The 21,661-nt window shown below is 57.4% G+C and overlaps 1 protein-coding gene across 7 annotated transcripts in view; it reads left to right on the top strand.

Annotated features, from left to right (window-relative positions):
* Positions 1-21,661, top strand: part of ABCA2 (ATP binding cassette subfamily A member 2) — a 34,142-nt gene that overhangs the window by 6,450 nt on the left and 6,031 nt on the right. The window contains exons 2-40 of one of the 7 annotated variants that reach the window (XM_039719835.1): positions 439-532; positions 695-697; positions 2,800-2,911; positions 3,334-3,500; positions 3,704-3,831; positions 3,998-4,102; positions 4,549-4,734; positions 4,816-5,034; positions 5,648-5,982; positions 6,227-6,386; positions 6,598-6,726; positions 7,016-7,183; positions 7,896-7,992; positions 8,349-8,522; positions 8,603-8,705; positions 9,253-9,367; positions 9,717-9,907; positions 10,138-10,288; positions 10,587-10,791; positions 11,245-11,409; positions 11,717-11,897; positions 12,190-12,402; positions 12,707-12,903; positions 12,984-13,166; positions 13,593-13,771; positions 13,860-13,980; positions 14,714-15,001; positions 16,037-16,255; positions 16,408-16,510; positions 16,854-17,179; positions 17,632-17,845; positions 18,023-18,128; positions 18,426-18,537; positions 18,958-19,018; positions 19,274-19,448; positions 19,534-19,649; positions 20,101-20,248; positions 20,459-20,582; positions 21,392-21,524. In XM_039719835.1, coding sequence (XP_039575769.1) covers positions 439-532; positions 695-697; positions 2,800-2,911; positions 3,334-3,500; positions 3,704-3,831; positions 3,998-4,102; positions 4,549-4,734; positions 4,816-5,034; positions 5,648-5,982; positions 6,227-6,386; positions 6,598-6,726; positions 7,016-7,183; positions 7,896-7,992; positions 8,349-8,522; positions 8,603-8,705; positions 9,253-9,367; positions 9,717-9,907; positions 10,138-10,288; positions 10,587-10,791; positions 11,245-11,409; positions 11,717-11,897; positions 12,190-12,402; positions 12,707-12,903; positions 12,984-13,166; positions 13,593-13,771; positions 13,860-13,980; positions 14,714-15,001; positions 16,037-16,255; positions 16,408-16,510; positions 16,854-17,179; positions 17,632-17,845; positions 18,023-18,128; positions 18,426-18,537; positions 18,958-19,018; positions 19,274-19,448; positions 19,534-19,649; positions 20,101-20,248; positions 20,459-20,582; positions 21,392-21,524 — 6,206 coding nt within the window. Of the gene's footprint in view, positions 1-438; positions 533-694; positions 698-2,799; positions 2,912-3,333; positions 3,501-3,703; positions 3,832-3,997; positions 4,103-4,548; positions 4,735-4,815; positions 5,050-5,647; positions 5,983-6,226; positions 6,387-6,597; positions 6,727-7,015; positions 7,184-7,895; positions 7,993-8,348; positions 8,523-8,602; positions 8,706-9,252; positions 9,368-9,716; positions 9,908-10,137; positions 10,289-10,586; positions 10,792-11,244; positions 11,410-11,713; positions 11,898-12,189; positions 12,403-12,706; positions 12,904-12,983; positions 13,167-13,592; positions 13,772-13,859; positions 13,981-14,713; positions 15,002-16,036; positions 16,256-16,407; positions 16,511-16,853; positions 17,180-17,631; positions 17,846-18,022; positions 18,129-18,425; positions 18,538-18,957; positions 19,019-19,273; positions 19,449-19,533; positions 19,650-20,100; positions 20,249-20,458; positions 20,583-21,391; positions 21,525-21,661 lie in introns of all 7 variants that reach the window. The other 6 variants (XM_039719834.1, XM_039719832.1, XM_039719836.1 and 3 more) reach the window with 6 other exon arrangements.

The following is a 21,661-nucleotide window of genomic DNA, read 5'->3' as shown; positions in this document are numbered from 1 at the left end:
GACTCAGCTGTTGATCCTCGTGAGATCCAACAGTAGCACAGATGACAAGGGGACATCATGCTGCTCCAGGCTGTGAGGGCACTAGCCTTCAGAACTTGAGGTCTTCTCCCTGGGCAGCTCCAGCCATGGTGGACCATCGAGGCTGAGCTGGAGCCCCATCGGCCTGTTTGCACTGCTGGAGGAGGGATCCATCCCTCTGTGTAGCCTGCCCTGTCCTGCAGTGCTCTGGACAGGCTGGTGCAGGCAGCAGGTTGTGGGATGCCCAGGAACCTGTTTGCCGCTGGCTAAGCTGTGACAGAGCCACCAGCAATTTGCAATATGTGGACACAGTGCTGCACTGCACCAATGCCTGGGGGCCCCTGTACTGCCTCTGCTTCTCCCAGGTGGCTGTGTTCTGTCCCTGAGCATCCTGTTCCCTCTGCTCTGTGTCATCCCCAGTGGGTGCTGGCCTTCGAGATCTTCATCCCCCTGGTGCTCTTCTTCATCCTCCTGGGGCTGCGGCAGAAGAAGCCAACCATCCCTGTGAAGGAAGGTGAGTCCCAGCAAGGTGGTGCTTGGGGCACTCCCACATTTGGGGGCACCCTGAGGCCCTGGGGAGCTGCTCCAGCCTGGGGGCGGGGGGGCCTAGAGAGGCCTTTTGGGGGATGTTGCACTGGGCAGGGACTACAGCCAAGGACTGGTGGAATTAGCAGAGTCTGTCCCAGCCTGGGGAGGCTCCCCTGGGGGTTGCAGCACCAACCAGCCTGTGGCTGTCATCGGCATGGACATTTTGCATGGGGAAGGGTGAGCTGGATTGTGCTGGAACAGTCACAGTCCACCTAAGTAGTTGAGGGTCAGCTGGAGTGGCTCTGGGAAGGGCTCCCCAGTGGGGGGGCAGTGACCTACAGAAAGCCCTACGTGTGGCCCTGGTGTGCTCAGAGGCCTGGCAGGATGGTAAATTGATGAGACTGGGGCTGAGGGCTCTGGGAGAATGCCAGCTGGAGCTTTGGCCTGGGCTCTGGTGGCTGCGAGCTGTGCAGCTGGGAGGAGGCAGTGGAGCGAAGCTGTCAGCTTGCAAGGGCCCATTGATGCCCACCTTGGTGGGTGCCCTGGTGCAGGTGGCACAGCAGGGCCAGGGGAGATGCTGGGCACTGGCGGTGACCCCATGTGATGATGGTTTGAGCCTGTGTTTCAGTGTGTCCCTGCGAGGGAGAGCCCAGCTGCCAGAGCTGTCCAGCTGCGGCAGGCGCTGCCGGAGTTCCCGCCTTGGCGCTGACATACATTCTGTGTTGTGTGGTTTTTTGTTTGGTTTTTCGTTCTTTTTTGCTCATGTTTTCTTTTTCTTTCTCACCATCTCCCCTGCCTGCCTGCCCTTCATGCCTCAACTGCATGCGCCAGTCTGTAAGTTGGTGGGACGGGTGGGCGCCTCCCCCCATTCCCTTACCTGTGCTGGCCTCATAGTCTGGGGAGGAAGAGCTTGGTTTAGATCAACTCACTCTGGCCTAATCTATGCCTCTGTAAACCCCTTGCCTTCCTCCACAGCTGGTGAAGATGAGCTCTGGCAGCACAGTATGGCCCCTGCCTGCTCCTCCCTGGGGACTGACCAGCCATGATGGTGTACCCCATTGGTGCTGGGTTCTCCAGGTGCTGGGGCCACTGGTGGCCATGTCCCCAGCCTCCTGGGCTGCATATGGCTCTCCAGGCCAGGTGGAGGCTTGTCTTACTCCTTCTTCTTGCCTGCCTCCTGGAGCAAAGTCTGCTGGGTCTTGTCACCCATGTGGTTGCCTGTGGTCATCCAGTCTTGCCCAATCACCAAGAGGCTGGGGCTGGCTCCCACCCTGGCACCACCACCAGGTCTCTGTCTTGGCTCCTCATGGCTGGGACAAGCTAGTATGTGGCACTAGAGCCTTAAGGCCAGCAAGATGCCATGCACTGACTTTGTCACCAAACTGTGGCATGGCCAGCAGCGTGGGTTCCACCACCCCCAGAGGCTGCTGGCCTACCCCATGCTGCACCTGTCCAGAAGCCCGTCTTCACCAGTGCCCACCGATTGTGGCCTTGTTAACAGCACTGACCTATCTCTAACCACACGGTCATGGGCAGGGTGGTGAAAGCAGGGTACCTGCCTGGCACTGCCTGATGACAACCTGTGGTCCCCATTGGGCAGTGGCATTCTGGGCTTGCCCTGCCCTAGGAAAGGACACAGGAGGGTTCCAGAAGGATTGATGGCCAGTGGAGGGGGGAAGGTTTGCCAGCCCTTTGCTGCTTCTTGTTTCTCCCATCTCCCTACTCTGTGTCTCCATTTCCACCTACCTCCAGCCACCACACGTTGGGGCAGCTGCGTTGGGGGAGGCTGGGGTCTCTGGGAGCTGCAGGTGACAAATCTATTATCCCTGTTGTATTTTTTCCTCCTTTTCCTCTGGAGATCCACCACTGCCGCTGAGGCTACTAACAGCAGGGGACGGGAGCCTGGAGGAGGTTGGTGGCCATCTTGGGGGCAAGTGGCAGAAATTGACATTGTCATGGGGCACAAGGGAGCCATCACCCAGGAAAGAGTGGTTGGGGGCAAGAGGGCTGGAGCCAGGGGTGCTGGAGCTGTCTGCAGCCCCACAGAGTCACCAGCCAGGACAGCTCTGGTGGGAAAGTTTCTGACTTCTGACCATGGCCACCAGCCTCCCATGGGCTCACAGGCCCCAGTGCGTGCTTTTCTGAACTGAGTGTCTGTTTCTCTGGTGGCCCCTTCCCCCTCCCTGCCTCTTTGCCTCTCCTCCCTGCTGCCTGCACTTTCCTTGGCCTCTTCTGCATTCTTACTGGCTCCAGCTTTCTACACGGCGGCCCCGCTCACATCAGCCGGGATCCTGCCGGTCATGCAGTCCCTGTGCCCTGATGGCCAGCGTGATGAGTTTGGCTTCCTGCAGTACTCCAACTCCACGTGAGTCTTGCCCTCACCATGCACTTTCTCTCCCACCCCTCATGCTCCCACACAGAGTCCGCCCCTTTCCACGCTGACATTGCCACCTTGGGGCTGAGGCAGAAGCTAGCATCCCCCAAAACTGCTTGGGTGCATACCACTGTGTCCTTGGTGCAGGGGACACCTCAGTCTGTTCTGCTGTGGGCTCCCAAGTATTCAATGCTGGGATGAGGATGGAGGTGGCCCTTGGAGACACCGTGAGGTGCTGGGGCTCTCCTCTGAACCCTGGCACACTGGATTCAGTGTGCAGGCAAGGGCTTTGGTTCCCCATTTCAGACAGGACTGCTGTCCCCTGCACCTGAGGGGCTCTTTCCCCCAGAGCTCTGGGGAAGGTGTCCCCATCCCTCTGTCCCTGAAGCCAGGGCGGTGCTGGGCTCTCGCAGGGTGACACAGATTCTGGAACACCTCAGCGAGGCAGTAGAGCAAAGCAGCCTCTTCGACCCGCAGCATCCAGGACTGGAGGAGGAGCTGGAGTCGCTGCGCCGGCACCTGGAGGCCCTCAGCAGCCCTGAGCCCAGCTCCATGGAGACGCACTTCAGCAGCCAAGCAGGTGGGGTGTGCTCTGCCTGCCCCCACTACCTGTTCAGGCAGGGACAGATAGTGCCAGCTGGCCCCGCACCCAGCAAAGCGATGGTGTGTGGCAGTGCCCTGTCACTGTCCCACATGGCTGCATTGGGCAGGGCCAGCTCTGGGGCCGTGCCGTGTCCCTCATGCTGGTGGGCTGCTCTGACCTCCCACCTTGTTTCTTGGCAGGGTCCAGCTTCACACTGGCGTGGGCAGCCAAAGACCAGGCTGAGCTGCGGCGCTTCCTGATGCAGAACCTGTCCCTTCCCAACAGCACAGCTGAGCTGCTCCTGGGCTCCAGCATTGACCTGCGGGAGGTGGGTGACCTCTGGGCTTCGCAGGGGTCTGTGCTACCCTGTGAATGGCACCCAGCTTGGATTTGTCCTACCCTGCCACCCCATGCCGGCATTGCTGAGCAAGCAGGTGCAGCACTGGTGCTCCACTTTTGGCACACCTAGCAGTCGTGCTCTCATCTCGGTCCAGGTGTACCGGCAGTTTTTTGATTCCTTTCCTTTGGTACCTGATGAGACCCATGAGCGAGATCTGTGGGATGGGTTTGGCCCCAGCAAGAAGATAACACAGCTGGAGGTGAGGAGCTGTGCTGCATGCAGGGGACATGGTAGCCCATCCTCTTGTCCCCTCCATATCCAGGTGATCTGGGGGTGTCTGTCCCAGTAAATGGGCCATGACAGAACATTGTCAGGGGGCAGAGCAGCAGCAGGGGTGGTTGGGGTCCATCCTGGTGCTGCCACCAGTTCCTCCCAGTTTTATGAGACACACCAGTACCTATGCCTGGGTTTACAATTGCAGTGGGGGTTGGCTCTGCCCGGGTGGTGGCTGTGAAAGCAGCAGGGGAAATTGTTCCCCCCTTGCGTCTGGCATGCAGGGGACCCCTGCTCCCTGCATCTGCACATCCTTTTTCTTCCCTGCCCCCTTGTGTATCCCCATGTATGCTTGGGGGATACACAAGGAGGGGGAGTGGGAGCTGGGGGGAGCCCCCATCCCACCAGCCATCCCCATTCTTCCTCTTGCAGAAGAGTCTCCCCAGTGGCTGGAGGAGCCTGCAGGAAGGGCTGGTTCACAGGGTGCTGCGGGACCCAGTGGCAGCCCCACACCATCCAGCACTGTTCCGCATGCTCTCCCAGGCCCTGGGCCTCAGCAGCACTGCTGTGGCACCTGCTATCTCTGATAGCCCCCAGGCCTTTGTCACCGAGATGGAGGTGAGCACCTCATGGGGCAACCTGGGCTGCTCTGCCAGAGTAGGCACTGCAGCGCTGTCCCTACAATTTCCTGCCCTGTAGAATGTCCTCTTCACCGGGCCAGTGCTGGAGCAGCTGACCTGTGAGCAGCACCCAGGGAGATTGCACCGCCTCCTGCGTGTGTCCCCCAGGCAGCAGCCACTGCTGGCAGCATACCGGGCACTGGCCTGCAATGGCAGCCGAACCATCCGCCAGGAGCGCTTTGCCCAGCTAGCCTCCGAGCTCCAGAAGCAGCTGGACACCCCCAAGATAGTCAGCAGGGTGAGAGCTGGGCAGGTGGGGTATGGGCTGGTGGCAGGGATGAAACTTGGGGAGGGTTTTCAAACTCGGCTGGTGTTGTGTTGGGATGGGGAACAGTTAAATGGCCTGGCTTCTCTTGGTCACCCCCTTCTGTGACATGAGTACCCCCCCACCCAGCTCCATGGTAAGACCCCAGGTGGTTTCCCTTCTAGCACTTGCTTGGACACTGCCTATTGGATGGGACCGGGTGTCGCCAGCTTCTTCCTAGGTGTCCCTAGGAAGCCAGCTTCTCCTCCCAGGACTGGCAAAGCCCTTGCTGGCACAGCTCAAGCCTGCCTCTGAGGTCCCACCCAAGCCCAATGTGTCCTTTGTAGGAATAGAGGACCAACCTTCCTGTCTTGAGTGATATCTCATGTCCTCAGACAAGTCCCTGCCAGCACTTGCCACCATTCTCACTGCTTTGTAGCTGCAGATGCACAACAATGAGTCCAGGGCCCTACCTCAGCACAGCTCCAACCCTTTAACCAAGAAAGTGGAGTTGCTACTGCTTGGGGTCCTCATTGGTCCCTTCCTAAAGGCAAGCAGACCCTGTTGTTCCAGCAATGAGTAACTCCTTGTCCACTCATACTCACAGCTGAAGCTGGAGGAAGTGAACAGCACAGCCACACAGCACCGTCTCCGTGCCCTCCTTGAGGACTTGGTGGAGATGGAGAAGGTTCTCCAAGACATGGACATCCTCTCAGCACTGGCTAAGCTGCTGCCCAGAGGAGCCTGTGCCAGCAAGGCCGTGCCACCCACAGCCAACAGCACCAGCTGGGCCAGCACCAATGCCACGGCTGGCAATGCCACGGCAGAGGAAGAAGAGGGTGCCGGGGAGAGCCCGTCTGGCGTCGACAACCCCCAGGGGCAGTTCTCAGCATTCGTGCAGCTCTGGGCAGGGCTGCAGCCCATCCTTTGCGGCAACAACCGGTAGGAGTGCTGGGGGAGGGCTCCAGGTTCTCCCTGTGCAGGCCAGTGGTGTCACCCCTTGCTGAGCAGGCAGGATGGTGTTGTACCGCAGCCTTGTCCTGCAGCCAAGGACGCTCTCTGTGTTGGGCACACCACGCAGGCACTGCAGTCAGTTTGAAGGCCCGTCGTGAGCAGGGCTGGGGGCTGCCTACAGCAACAGGTGCTGAGCCTGAAGCAGAGTAGAAAGCCTGAGCTCCCTTTGCAGGACCATCGAGCCTGAGGCACTGAAGCAGGGCAACATGAGCTCACTGGGCTTCACCAGCAAGGAGCAGCGAAACTTGGGCCTCCTTGTGCACCTGATGACCAGCAATCCCAAAATCCTCTATGCACCTGTGGGCACTGAAGTTGACAAGGTCATCCTGAAGGTGAGGATGCATAGGTTGGGACCCCTGTCCTTCTTTTCCCACCATCCTGCTCTGCAGATGGGCTGTGCGGCAGGGAAGAGGTTGACTACCAGACACAGGGAGCTCCCACAGGCAGTGGGAGGTGGGCAGGTATTTCCATGACTGCTAGTCATCCCAGAGAGCAGGAAGCCCCTGCCTCTGCCCGCTGTACGACTTTCTGCCTGGCCCCCAGGCCAACGAGACCTTCGCCTTTGTGGGCAACGTCACCCACTACGCTAAGGCATGGCTGAACATCTCCCCCGAGATCCGAGCCTACCTGGAGGAGGGCAGGCTGCAGAGGCGCATCCACTGGCTCCAGCAGGTAGGACAGTGTGGTGAGGTTGAGTCTGCCTGGGATTTACTGCCCTGGCAGTGGAGAAGGGGTTGTCCTCCCCCCACATACCCTCTAACTTATTCATGGTATCCCATGGTATCTCCCTAGTATCCACCTTCTGTTGTGGAGACTAGTCTGGATCCCTGCACAGTGTGCACACTGTTCCTCATCCCCAGGAGGAGCTTTGGGTCCTACCTGTGTCCGTGGGGGTGGACAGTGACCCGAGATGCAGGGCATACCCCAGCTTCTCCCTCCCATGTCTTCCTCTCTGTCTCAGTTGACCGCTGACCTCCACAAGCACCCAGAGATCCTGAATGTTTCTGACAGTGATGCTCTTCACAACTTTCTCAATGGCAACTTCTCCCTGCCCAATGCCAGCATCCTGCTCCAGCAGCTCGATACCATTGACAATGCTGCCTGTGGCTGGGTCCGCTTCATGGCCAAGGTGAGGTGGAGCACACCTGTGGGAAGGTTGAACCACCAACAGCCAGCCTCTGTTGGACTGAAGAGGGTCAGATCCACTGAGACTTTTTTAAGAGCTTGGGACAGGGGGAGGTGGTGGCTCCTGCAGTGTCCAGACCATTGGGGTAGATGTCTAGGATGGAGGTGCTCACACACTGTTGACTTCAGGGGCTGGGGTTGGCTTTGGGTGGCACATGCTGCACTATGTGCAGGCTCTGTGTGCTTGACCCGTCCAGGGCCTTGGGATCTCACTAGCCTGCTGGAGCATGTCCAGAGAAGGGCAGTGGAGCCAGGGAAGGTTTTGGAGCACAAGTCTGATGAGGAGGGACTGAGAGATGGGGGAGCTCAGCCTGGAGAAAAAGAAGCTCAGGAGGGACCTTCTAAGTCTCTGTAATTACCTAGAAGGGTGTTGCAGCCAGGTGGGGGTTGGTGTTTTCTCCCAGATTGGTCTTTTCTCCAAGTGATAGGACAACAGGAAACAGCCTAAAGTTGTAGCATTTCTTCACTGAAAGAGTGATCAGCACTGGAACAGTCTGCCCGAGGCAGTGGTACTACCCCTGTGTTCAAAAAAATGTGTGAATTTGACACATGGGGGCATCGTTTAGTGCTGGTCTTAATAGTGTTTGGTTTAATGGGCTCAATGATCTTGGAGGGCTTTTCCAATCTTAGAGATTCTATGGTTCTCCTCCCACTAGGTCAGCGTGGACATCTTCAAAGGCTTCCCGGATGAGGAGAGCATTGTCAACTACACGCTGAACCAGGCCTACCAGGACAATGTCACAGTCTTTGCCAGTATGTCCCTGGGAACCAGCTGTTCTCAAAGGTCCCTGTAACTTCGCCCTTCTCCAGCTGTGCCCTGGAGCCACTGGCTTCAGGATGTGGGTCCCTTGGTGCGCGTGTTGGGTGGCTGAGGAGGCTGAATATCTTCTGGTACCCATCCTCTGCCCCATGCTGCTGTCCTGGCTCTCCCACTGACACGGCCTGCTGTCTGTGTGCCTTCGCATCCCATGGGTGTCTCACATCCCCTGCCATGCCACCCATCTCATCCGTGGCAACTCTCATGGTGCCCTCCCCATCCCTGCCTGTTGCTGTGGGCCAGCTGATGTGGCTGGCCCCTGTGGACTCCCTGCTTCTTCTGCTGCCCACAGGTGTCATCTTCCAGACCAACAGGGATGGCTCATTGCCTCCCCATGTCATGTACAAGATCCGGCAGAATTCCAGCTTCACAGAGAAGACCAATGAGATCCGGCGGGCATACTGGCGGCCTGGCCCCAACACCGGCGGCCGCTTCTACTTCCTCTACGGCTTTGTCTGGATCCAGGGTAAGTGTCAGTGCCCTGCCACAGCTGCCCATGGCCCTGGCCCCTCTGCGCTCAGCCTGGCCTCTCCTTCTCTTCCACAGACATGATGGAGCGTGCCCTCATCAACACATTTGTTGGCCACGATGTGGTGGAGCCTGGCAACTATGTACAGATGTTCCCGTACCCATGTTATACCCGGGATGAGTGAGTAACACTCACTTAAAGGACCTTCCTCCTTCCACTTTGTAGGCTGGGATACTTTAGCTGGGAAAAGAGAACAAGTTTGGGGGCCAGAATGAGATTGGTGATCCTGGGAGTGATGAGCAACCAGTTAAGTCCAATTCCTTAGACTACCAGGCTCAGGAAGGCAGGGGAAAGTAAAAGGATGGCACATGGATCTGTTGGTGGTTTTGTATTACAGTGATCTGGAGGCAGCACCTGTAGAAGTCCCAGAGCCACCAACACTCCTGGGCAGGAGGTTGGAGAGGGCCCCATTACACCAGGGTAGGCAGGGCCCTGGGTGGAGCCTGTGGCTGCTATTTGCCTGCAAAGGCCTGCCAGCCATGACGCTGAATTGTCCTGTGGACTCACTGGAGAAGTTCTTTCAGGGCACTAAGGACGAGCTGGGTTAGAGGCTGGTTGTCCCTGAGCAGTGGGAGAGCCCCTCCAAGGCCCCTTGCCCCAGGATCTCTGCAGATCTCTGTGCCAGTGCCACCATCCAATTCTCCCCTCTCTTCATCTACCCCATCAGCTTTCTCTTTGTCATCGAGCACATGATGCCCCTCTGCATGGTGATCTCCTGGGTCTACTCAGTGGCCATGATGATCCAGCACATCGTAACAGAGAAGGAGCATCGCCTGAAAGAGGTAGGGATGATGGAAGAGATTCTTGGGGAGGAGTGGGCATATCTGTGCCCTACGTTCTGTGCTGTGTCACTGGTCACCTTCCTTGTATTTCTGGGTTACATGAACTAGGGCAAATGCAGATCCCAAATCCCTGGGCAGAGCTGGTCTTTCTGAGTGTCCCTAGCATGAGATGATCCCTGTCCAGCACTGGAGGGAACTGAGCTCCTTGGTACCCCAATAGAGGGTGCTGTGTCCTGCCCACTCCCAGCAGCTCCCTTGATGCTACCCCTTGCCCTCCCAGCCCAATGAGAATGGAAGCAGGGGTGCACAGGGTTGGGGACAGTCCTGCTAAATAGTTTTGGCCTCACAGGTGATGAAGATGATGGGCCTGAACAATGCGGTGCACTGGGTGGCTTGGTTCATCACTGGCTTTGTCCAGCTCTCCATCTCGGTCACAGCACTCACTGCCATTCTCAAGTATGGCAAAGTCCTGATGCATAGCGACGTCCTCATCATATGGCTCTTCCTTGCCATCTATGCTGTGGCCACCATCATGTTCTGGTGAGCTGCCTGGTCTGTGCTGGGCAGTAAAGGGGTGTGGGCAGTGCCACGTTCTTGTGCCATGGAGCGAGGGGGCTGGGAGCTATGTGGGCAAGGGCCAGTGGAGGGGCACAAGTCCCTCTAATCAGCTGATTTGGGGAGCCAATTTATTGCCTCAACACCACCAAAAGTAGATGCTGTGGGGAAAGTCTGATGGGGTGGGATCCAAGGAGATGCTGTCCTCCCTGCAGCTTTCTGGTATCGGTGCTCTACTCCAAGGCCAAGCTGGCCTCTGCCTGTGGTGGCATCATCTACTTCCTCAGCTATGTGCCCTACATGTATGTGGCCATCCGGGAGGAGGTGGCCCATGACAAGATCACGGCCTTTGAGAAGTGCATTGCGGTGAGTTTGCTGTAGCAGCTGGGGACACACTTAGTCCCAGGTTTGCCTCAGGTACCTCATGCCCAGTACAAAGCCACCAAGCTGTCACCAAGCCCTGCGCAAGCCATTGCCTGTATGAACCAATTCCCTGGGGGGGTTTGGAGGTTTCTCCGGAAGTTTTGGTGCCTCTCAGGGCCAGGAGCATTTCCATGGGGCTGGGTGGGGCAGCACTAGGTAGGAATTCACCCCCACCTATTCTTCCGGAGCTGGCCTGCAATTCCTGCTGACCTTCCATTCCCTTCCCTCCACCTCTTCACAGTCCCTCATGTCCACCACTGCCTTTGGGTTGGGCTCCAAGTACTTTGCGCTGTATGAGGTGGCTGGCGTGGGTATCCAGTGGCACACCTTCAGCCAGTCACCTGTGGAAGGAGATGACTTCAACCTCCTGCTGTCCATGATGATGCTGGTCGTGGATGCCATGGTGTATGGGGTGCTCACATGGTACATCGAGGCTGTGCACCCGGGTACGTGTGGGCAGAGGGGCATGAGGGCACCCCAGACATTACAGGAGCCTCTTTGCAGGGGGACACCTGCCCATGTGTCCTTATCTGCTGGTGTCAGTCACGTGTCTCAATTCAGGGGCCGGCTGTAGCAAAGCCAGATGTCCACAGCTGAAATACCAATTCCTCTTATCCCCCCATTGGAAGCATCTCAGTTGCTCCCTGTTTTTTTCATTGTAAAGCTGAAGCATGAGCCAACCCAACCTGAATCCCAAATGAATTTGTTTCCTGGCACAGCCCACAGAGCTGCCCTGAGCCCAGCTGGCTGGAGTGTTCACAGCCCCCACCCTGCAGTGGTGACCTGACCTGGAAAAACTCCCACACCCGTGTCCATGCCAAGCTCTGACCCAGTCCTCAGCAGCTTCTGCATGGCCCTGGGTGTAGGTTGGCCCTGACTCCCTGGGGCTGTGGTTGCAGGCATGTTCGGCCTGCCACGGCCCTGGTACTTCCCTTTCCAGAAGTCTTACTGGCTGGGCAATGGGCGTGTGGAGACCTGGGAGTGGACCTGGCCGTGGTCACGCAACACCCGCCTCAGCATCATGGAGGAGGATCAGGCCTGTGCCATGGAGAGCCGGAGGCTGGGTGAGGGCAGCTGGGCCTGGCAGTGGGTGGCACAAGGGTGGCCCTGGCTCAGCCACAGGGTCTTGCCTTGGCCGTGGACCCCTGTGGTCTTGTCAGGGCAGGATACTGGGCCAAACACTGTGGCCTCTCTGGAAGGTGCCACTGTGGCGTGGGAGGGGGAAAATTGGCGAGAAGCAGAGGGGAAGGGACCACAAGCCAGCATAGCCACCATGGGGTGGAGGCAGGTTGATTCATTCCCAGGGAATACCACTCAAAGCCTGGCTTCCCTGCCCTCTCCTGGCTCCTCACTATCCTACTGTCACAGCAGAGGAGACAAGAGGCATCGAGGAGGAGCCAACCCACCTCCCCTTGGTCGTCTGCATTGACAAGCTCACCAAAGTCTACAAGACAGACAAGAAGCTGGCGCTAAACAAGCTGAGCCTCAACCTCTACGAGAACCAGGTCGTGTCCTTCCTGGGGCACAATGGTGCAGGCAAGACCACCACCATGTGAGTGCCTGTCCAGGCAGACAGAGATCATGTTCCTCTGGCCAGCTGCAGGGTGTGAGGCAGGGGCTTTGGGATGTCTCTGCAGGGCTCTGTGGCAGCTGGTACCATGCCCAGAGGGCAGCAGTGTTGGTGTGGGGCTGGCACAAACAAGGGACAGGAGTAGGCTCATGGCCCTGTGCTGATACTGCTCTGCCTGGGGCCCAACAGATGCTCCCAGAGGTGGTGGTTAGGATTGGAGCTAGACTGAGGAATATGAGCTCCCTCACATTGTTGCCTTTCTCCATCCATCCAGGTCCATCCTCACTGGCTTGTTCCCTCCAACATCGGGCTCTGCTACCATCTATGGCCATGATATCCGTACGGAGATGGACAAGATCCGGAAGAACCTGGGCATGTGTCCCCAGCATAACGTGCTCTTTGACAGGCTGACAGTGGAGGAGCATCTCTGGTTCTACTCACAGCTCAAGAGCATGGCAGAGGAGGAGATCCGCAAGGAGATGGACAAGTAGGCACCCTCCAGCTCCTTTGTCTTCATCCATGCCTTTGGCATGAGCAAGTCTCCTTCTTGCTGGCTGTGCTATGGGGGCGATCTGGTGGCAGAGGTTTCCCAGGGAGCAGCTCCACCAAGTGTTTTCCCCCCCTTGGGGTGTCAGGCTGTGGAAGTGAGCAAAAGATTCTCATAGCCTGACTGCAGCTGGGCTGTCCCAGCAGCAGATACCATGTGGGGAAAAGCCATTACATACTCCCCACAGGCACAGGGCACTAGTACAGCCCCCCCAGCATTCCTGGTGCTTCTGCCCTGTCCCCAGGATGATTGAGGACCTGGAGCTCTCCAACAAACGGCACTGCCAGGTGCAGACTCTGTCGGGTGGCATGAAGAGGAAGCTGTCGGTGGCCATTGCCTTTGTGGGCGGGTCACGAGCTGTTATCTTGGATGAGCCCACAGCTGGTGTGGACCCGTATGCCCGAAGGGCCATCTGGGACCTCATCCTCAAGTACAAGCCAGGTGAGCAGAGCTGAGCAGAGCCTAGCATGCTCCTCTGTGGCAGCTGCAGCCCCTCTGCTGAGGCTTTGTGCTGCCATCAGGGAGGACCATCTTGCTCTCCACACACCACATGGATGAAGCTGACCTGCTGGGGGACCGCATTGCCATCATCTCCCATGGCAAGCTCAAGTGCTGTGGTTCTCCATTGTTCCTCAAGAGCACCTATGGTGACGGCTACAAGCTGACAGTGGTGAAGAAGCAGTCGGACACCAGGAATGGCACAGGTCTGGGGAGCAGTGGGACCCTTTGTTAAAGGAGTAGATGGCACCCGCCCTTCTTCAGCCTGGCAAAGCCTTCTTCAGCAGTCAACAACCAAGTACTCCCATCCTGAGTCTCCTTAGGCCACGTGGAGGGCAGAAGGGGTGGTGCAGGGGTGTAAGAGGTCCCAATGCTCAGCCTTAATTTTTCCCAGTTGGGTCCTTGGGCAGACCTTACACAGTGGCATTTTTCTCTGGATGCTGGTTCTGTCAAGCCTGTGGGTTGCCCTGTGAGTTGAGATGTCCAGTGTGGGCCACATTGCAGAAGACCATCCCCAGGCTAGTCAGGGTGACAGGGAAGCCCCTATGGTATTGGGGAGTAGGGGAAATGTGGGGGGTCTTGGAGGGAGGCCAGGTGTGAACTGACCAATGGGTACTGTCTCTGTGCTTCAGAGCCAGGCTACAGCCCCCTGAGCCACTCCTCTGTCAGCCCCTGCTCTGAGCCTCGTGTCTCCCAGTTCATCAAGAAGTATGTGGCCTCCTGCCTTCTCATCTCAGACACAAACACAGAGCTCTCCTACATCCTGCCCAGTGAGGCTGTCAAGAAGGGCTGCTTTGAGAGGCTCTTCCAGGTACCTGCAGGGGCTGGCAGAGTGGGCAGGCAAGGGGCTGTGGCACTGTGGACATCTGCCCTCCTCACACAGCACTTTGCTCCCACAGCACTTGGAGCAGAGTCTGGAAGAGCTGGACCTCACCAGTTTTGGGCTGATGGACACTACGCTGGAGGAGGTTTTCCTGAAGGTGTCTGAGGAGGACCAGTCTCTGGAGAACAGTGACGTGGGTACGGGTGCTTGAGGGGGCACAAGGTGCTGCTGGGGCTAGTGAGGGGCTGTGTGATCTTGCTGGGCTTGGTGGCTGCAGGAGTCTCCTGTCCCAGGTGGAGAAGAGATTTCCAGCAGAGCCCATCCTGGCCAAAGGCAGCCAGCCTCTGCTCCACTCTGGCTTTACTCTCACCTGGAATAGTGGTTAGCTCTGATGTCCTCAGCACAGGTCTCCAGAGGACACCATGGAGATGCCCTGAGGGCTGGAGCACCTCTACCATGGAGCCAGGCTGGAGAGCTGCGGGTGTTGACCTGGAGAAGAGAAGGCTCCAGGGAGACCTTATGGCACCTTCTAGTGCCTAAAGGGGGCTTGAAAAAAATGAGAGAGAGGGATTTTAAATGGGCAGATAGTGTTAAAACAAGGGGGGAATGGTTTTAAACTAAAAGAGGAAAAGTTTAGATTAGATGTTAGAAGGAAATTCTCTCTTGTGAGGGTCGTGAGGCCTTGGCACAGGTTGTGCAGAGGAGCTGTAGGTGCACCATCCCTGGAAGTGTTCAAGGCCAGGTTGGATGGGGCCTGGAGCAATTTGGTCTAGTGAAAGGTCTCCCTGCACTTGGCAGGGGGCTGGAATGAGATGGGGTCTCCTCCAACCCAAACCAGTCTGTGGTTCTATGGTACAATCAATCCCTGGTCAGTGCCATGCTGCAGTGTACAGTAGCATGGCTGATGGCAACCCACATTTTTTCTTCCAGACATGAAGGAGTCCAAGGATGCCCTGCAGCCACCTGCCTCTGAGCTGGGCCCAAAGTCTGAAGCCAATGGGGAGCCCCTGGCCGAAGCAGCCATGCCAGAGAAGCCCGAGGTGGAGCTCAGCAACCTGGTGACCTGCTCCAAGCTGGCGCAGTCGCAGGCATCCCTGCGCTCAGCGTCCTCGGTGGGCTCCGTGCGTGGCGATGAAGGTGGGGCTTATTCTGAATTCTTTGGGGATTACGCGCCCCTATTCGATAACCGGCAGGACCCCGATAACATCAGTCTGCAAGGTTGGTGCTGCTGGTGCCCGGCCAGTGGCAGGGGCTGGGGGAGGCACTTAGCTGGGACGTGGAGGGTTCGCCCAGGGTGGGCAGAGCTGACCCAGTCCCTCAGGGTAGCTGGTTGTGACTGAGATGGGTGGCTGTGACTGCTGGGATGAGAGTCCATGGGGAGGGGGCTGATGGGGCATCCAGCAACACAGCACCCAGAGCCCCACAGCCTGTGTGGGAGGGCTGGGAACAGGCTCTTTCCACGAGTTTGCACCCCATGGTGTTAGGGTGTGCATGAGGGTCTCATGCCAAGGCGTGGAGCCAGTGAGAGCAGCCAGTGTTAGCTCTGCCTCTGCCTCCTGTGGGTCTCCAGTGCCACCTTGCAGACTTGCCTCACTAACATGGCCTCTTCCCACACTGCCACCAGTTGGGTTTCTCCTCTTGGTCCTTGGGCACAGAACCACCTTCTACTGATGGCTTCTACTGTCGTACCCTGCCCTGGGTGCAAGGCTCTCCCTGCCTGGATGCTGGGATTGCTGGATAGAGAGGGTGCAGGCAGGTGCCTCAAGGTTATTGCTGTAGTCAGAGATTCTGTTCTGGGTTATCTCACAACTCTTGTGACTAATTTGGGGATGTGCCACCTCTTCCCCCCACCAGGGCTGTGGGAGGCAGAGCTGGGACAGTGCTGTGACAGAGCTCCCACTGTCTTGCTGGGACTCTCACCTGTGTCTTGTCCCCTCTTCCTGACTGTGCTGACCCCCCACCAGCTGGCAGAGGTGATGGGAAAATGGAGGGGTCCTAGAAAAAAGCACCAAATTAGGTTGTTTTTTTAAAACTATTGTCTAACTTTTCCTTTTGGGGCCAAGAGGAACCTGCTAGCCAGATACCATGCTCCTGACTGCACTGCTGCTGTGTCTCGTTGGCAGAGTTGGGGTTGGGTGCTGCCCTTACCCTTGGGGCGGCTGAGCTGGCCTGGGTGTCTGGCTCAGCTTCTTGGGAGCCCAGGCAGGTGCGGGAGCAGCTGTGCTAGAGGGCTGATGTCCCTCTCCCTCCCAGAGCAAGAAGCCGAGGTGGAAGCAGAGGATCGTGACCTGGCAGGTCGGGGAAGCTTCAAGCTGGAAGGCTCGTGGCTGAAGCTGCGCCAGTTCCATGGGCTGATCGTCAAACGCTTCCACTGCGCCAAGCGCAACACCAAGGCCCTCTTCTCGCAGATCCTCCTGCCCGCCTTTTTCGTCTGCGTGGCCATGACTGTGGCGCTCTCCGTGCCCGAAATAGGTGCATGCAAGCCGCCTACCTACCTGCATGCTGGGCGACCTGTTCTGGCTCTCCCAGTGGGGCCACTGGCTGCGGGAGGACAAGGCCAAGACAGTCTCCCTGTGTGCAGTGGTGCTGTGGGCACAAGCGGGTTCCTGTCCTTGTCCCCACAGGTGACCTGCCACCCCTCATCCTCTCGCCATCCCAGTACCACAACTACACTCAGCCCAAGGGCAACTTCATTCCTTATGCCAACGAGGAGCGGCGTGAGTACCGGTGAGAGCTGCCACTGCTGGTGACCAGCACCCCGTGCCCAAGGTCTATCCATGGGACTGTAAGGGGGGCAACTGGGGAGGGCAGCCCACAGTAGGCCTGGTGCCAGGGCTGGCTCAGGCTTGGAGCAGAGTCTGGCTGGTGCCATGTCCCCTGATAGAAAGCGACCTCTGTTCTTGCCAGGGTGTCTCTGGGAGATGTGTGAGCCCTGACACTGTGACTAGCAGCTCAGTCATGCCAGGCGTAGGCTGTGTGTGCCCATGATAAATGCCAAGGCCTCAGGGAGGTCCCAGAAGAAGATGGCCATGGTGTTAAGATCTGTGTCTCCTACTCCTTGCTCCTGCAGCATTAGGCTGTCTCCTGATGCCAGCCCTCAGCAGCTGGTGAATACTTTCCATCTGCCTTCTGGTGTGGGAGCCACCTGCGTGCTCAAGACACCCTTTAACAACACGCTGGACCAGCCCATGCAGACCCTCAACCTCAATAGCAATGAGTCCAAAATGCTGGCAGCCAAGTACTTTGATGCCATGTGCATTGACTCCTTCACCCAAGGCCTTCCGCTTTCCAACTTTGTGCCACCACCTCCATCTCCAGCTCCCTCTGACTACCCCATGTCAATGGATGAGGACCTGCTCCATGCCTGGAACTCCACAACCTTCTCCACTCTTAAAGGTATTACCTGTGCTGGGTGCTCTTGTATTTGGGATTTGGCTCCAGCAGGGAGATGATGCCTCTCCTCACAGAAATGGCTCCAGGGTGCTCTGGCTCTGTTAGTCTAGCCTGGCCACACAGCAGAGCTTTGTTGGGCAGAACTTGTGGCTTTGGCCCTGGAACACTGTCCCTGTTGAGCCCCAGGCATGCCAGTAGAGCCCCTTGGATGGTGACACTGTCACAAAGCCACGTGGCCAGCCTTGCGTCACTTTTGCTGGATGTGGTCCCCAGCCCTTTCTTTCTCCAGCCATGCCTCATGGCCTATCTCTGAATCTCTGTCCCCAAAAAACTTTTTGCGTGTTCATCTCTTAGTCACCAGGACCCTGCCTGTCCAGCTGCCTCACTCTCAATGCTGTCCCCAGCAGCTGGGGCAGGCAGGAGCCTGGCTGTGAGCCACCCCTTCTGCTTCTCAGGGACTGTGACCTCAGCCCCTGCCCTGCCCCACATCATCCATGAGCCCATCAAGTGCACGTGCTCCATGCAAGGGACTGGCTTCTCCTGCCCAAGTGGTGTGGGGGGCCATCCCCCACAGATGAAGGTGGTGACAGGGGACATCCTGACAGACATCACAGGGCGCAACGTTTCTGAGTATCTGCTCTACACCTCGGACCGCTTCCGGCTGCACAGGCAAGAGGGGAGGCTGGGAGGGTCTGTCCTGCACCATAGAGCAGGGGTGAGAGCCAGGGGCCTGGGGACACCTGCCCTGGGGTGCTGGCTGGAGTCAGCAACATGCTCAAGCATGGTTCCACCCCTGGAGGTGGGGGGCAGCAGTTGCAGCTTCCTCAGCAGTGCCTTGTCTCACAGGTATGGGGCACTCACGTTTGGAAACGTCCAGAAATCCATCCCGGCCTCCTTCGGAGCCAGGGCTCCGGCCACAGTGCGCAAGATTGCTGTGCGGAGAACGGCCCAGGTGGGACAGCACTGCACCTCAGGGCCGTGGAGATAGGTGGGGAGGAAAGGGGGCAGCAGTGAGCCCTGGGACTGCTCTTCTGCATTGCTCTCCAAGTGCTTTGGGAGGCTCCAGCCACAGGGGAATGGTCAGTAGGTCTGGCCCAGCACAGTCAGCAATGGCCTATTCTCTGTACATCCTTGAGCACAGGATGCCTGCCCTGTGTGTGGCTGTCTATCCCATCCTGTCCCTCTTTCCTAGTACATTTTTTGGCCCAGCTCTCTTGCCCTGTCCCACTGTTCCTCTCTCCTCCTCCAGGTCTTCTACAACAACAAGGGCTACCACAGCATGCCCACTTATCTCAATGCCCTCAACAACGCCATCCTGAGAGCCAACCTGCCCAAGAGCAAAGGCAACCCTGCTGCCTATGGTGAGGATCTGCAGGTGTTTGAGGGCAGGAGCATATCAGGAACAGCATTAGGATATGGTCCAGTCAGCTTCAAAGTGCAGTGTCCACCTTGGGCCAAGCAGGCTAGTGTTCAGCTGGAACAGGGGTTCATACGCCTCAGCTCTGAGACACGAGAGCTGGGATGAGTTTTTTGCCAGGCTTGGGCTGGAATGTCCCAAAGTGCTGCCTGGAAGTGCCTGGGCTTGTGACATGTCTAGGGCTGCTCTCCAGTAAGGGGATGGCTTGGCCTTGAGGTGCTGAGTTGCTTCAGAGAGCCCAGCTCCTCTTGAGCTTCACATTGGAAACTCATTCTGCTGAGTCAGGACCAGGCAGACTGGGGACAGGAGTCTGTGTCCAAAGCCAGTTTTCATGCTTCCATGTTTCTTCTGGTCGTTGTTGCAGGCATCACAGTCACCAATCACCCCATGAACAAAACGAGTGCCAGCCTGTCCCTGGATTACCTGTAGGTGCAAGGAGAGGGTCTGAGGGAGGGTGGCTGTCCCATGGGAGGCAGGGGGCTTTTTACTGGTGGTTCTTGGGAAGACTCAGGCTTCTGCTCTACATGCTGCATGGTGGGGAGGGACAGGGTGGCTGTGATGTGGGGGTCCCTGTGCCATGCCCTGATCTGTGCACAGTGACTGTCCCACACCAGGGTGGGTGGCCCTTCCCCAGGCAACTGAGGGTGATGGAGTCCATGCTCTTCTTGCTCCCCATCCAGCCTGCAAGGCACAGATGTGGTGATTGCCATCTTCATCATTGTTGCCATGTCCTTCGTCCCAGCCAGCTTTGTGGTATTCCTGGTGGCCGAAAAGGCCACCAAGGCCAAACATCTGCAGTTTGTGAGTGGCTGTGACCCTGTCATCTACTGGTTGGCCAACTACATGTGGGACATGGTAAGCGGGACACGTGGCTCCACTGGCCAGGCCTCCGGGGCTGTGCCAGGGAGTGGGCAGTCACAGAAGTTTCTGTCTTCTCCAGCTAAACTACCTGGTGCCAGCCACGTGCTGCATCATCATCCTGTTCGTGTTTGACCTCCCAGCATATACCTCTCCCACCAACTTCCCTGCTGTCCTCTCCCTCTTCCTGCTCTATGGGTATGTTGCTCAGAGGGGGGTAGTCAGGAGGCACCAGGGATGCCTCCAGAGTCTTATGGGGTGGTGGTTTTAAACTAAAAGATAGCCATTTAGACCAGATACTGAGAAGAAATTTTTCATAATGGGGGCGGTGAAGTCTTGGCACAGATTGCCCAGAGAAGCTGTGGCATGGAAATGTTCAAGGCCAGGTTGGACAGCTTGGAGCACTAGTGGAAGGTGTCCCTGCCCATGGTCGGGGACTGGATTAGATGACCTTGAAAGATCCTTTCCAATCTAAACCATTCTGTGATGTTCTGCAGCCCCCATAGCTGGTTGGAGTGCAGTGGCTGTGAGGGCTGGGGTGGGAGAGCCTGGAAACAGCAGGATGGAGATGGGCAGTGCCAAGGCTGGATGGAGATGGGCAGTGCTCTGCTGCCATACTGATGTGTGCTGCTTCTTCTCGCCTCCCCAGCTGGTCCATCACCCCTATCATGTACCCGGCCTCCTTCTGGTTTGAGGTGCCCAGCTCTGCTTATGTCTTCCTCATTGTCATCAACCTCTTCATTGGCATCACAGCCACTGTCGCCACGTTCCTGCTGCAGCTCTTTGAGCACGACAAGGTATGGCATTCACAGCTCTGCTGAGGGCCACCAGGAAGGGAGATGCTGCCATTCTGTTTGTGAGGCAGCTCAGGCTGGGAGGGACCTCAGGAGGTTTCTGTTTCCAGCAGGATCAGCCATGAGACCTTACTGGGCTGGATCTTTGGGATCCTGATCCTCCCATGCACTCAGGGTTGTTTGATGGTTGTGTTCTCTCTGCTGTCCCCATAGGACCTGAAGGTGGTGAATAGCTACCTGAAGAGCTGCTTCCTTGTGTTCCCTAACTACAACCTGGGCCATGGCCTGATGGAGATGGCCTACAATGAATACATCAATGAGTACTATGCCAAGATTGGTATGGCCTCTTTTTCTCTCCTTCCTTTGTGCCAGGGTATGAGGAGCTGGAGGGGACCACGATGTTGGCTGGCACATCCCCTCTGCTTGCCCTGTGAGGGTGTCCCAAGGCCCAGAGCAACCTGGAGCAAAAAGCCAAGGGGGGTGGGCTACATGGGGCACCGAAAAAGACATGACTGAGGGTCAGCTGTGGTGGTTCCTTGGGCCATCCCAAATAGCAGCCCCATGGGGAGAAGACGGTGTGAGACCTGACAGAGGTGTGTAGTTCTGCTGCTGCTGCTCACTGCCTGTGTTGGGCCATGGTGAGGCTGTGCTGGATCTTAGTAGTGGCGTAGTGTAGCTGTGGTGGGCCATGCTGGGTCTGTGATGTGACAGGAGGGATGGGGGCTGCAGGGACTCTCCTTACAGACAGGTTTTCTTGGGGGCCGTGCTGCCCAACCAACACAAGCCTTCTGCCACTTACAGCTTCATCCTGGCCTCAGAAGCTCACCTGCTCTCTGTTTTTGAGCAGCTTCTGTACATAATCCAGATGCTGCTGGCATTTTGAGGGACAGTTTGGGGTCAGGGTTTGACAAATCCCTCTGATTCCACTCTCATCTGCGTTGATTCATCCTACTGAGGTTGAAAATTTGCCAGATGATTTCCACAGCACCCATGCTCTGAGAGGGCATTGTGTTGTGGTCAGCCCAGACAGCTGTGGTGGGCAAGCATGGGACCAGTGTCATTGTCATGGGTCAACTCAGGAGGGACAACCAAGCTGTCTCCATCAGAAGGTGTCCCCAGCTGCTCTCTGCTTTTCCTCCTATTCAGGGCAGTTTGATAAAATGAAATCACCCTTCGAATGGGACATCGTGACACGGGGGCTTGTTGCCATGACAATTGAAGGCTTTGTTGGCTTCTTCATCACCATCATGTGCCAGTACAATTTCTTCCGGAAGCCCCAGTGAGTGTGGCACAGGGCAGGGATGTTGGGGTAAAGATTTGCCATTGGGACCCTTAAGCTTCAGGCTGCCCTTCTGGCAGTGTTGAGTGGGAGCTGCCCAGTCCTGTCAGGGGTGTAGCTCCCGGTCCCACATTCCC

The sequence above is a fragment of the Passer montanus genome, unplaced genomic scaffold (assembly GCF_014805655.1).
Source record: "Passer montanus isolate IOZ18808 unplaced genomic scaffold, ASM1480565v1 scaffold43, whole genome shotgun sequence".
Classification (NCBI taxonomy): domain Eukaryota; kingdom Metazoa; phylum Chordata; class Aves; order Passeriformes; family Passeridae; genus Passer; species Passer montanus.
This window is presented reverse-complemented; position numbering and strand designations above follow the sequence as displayed.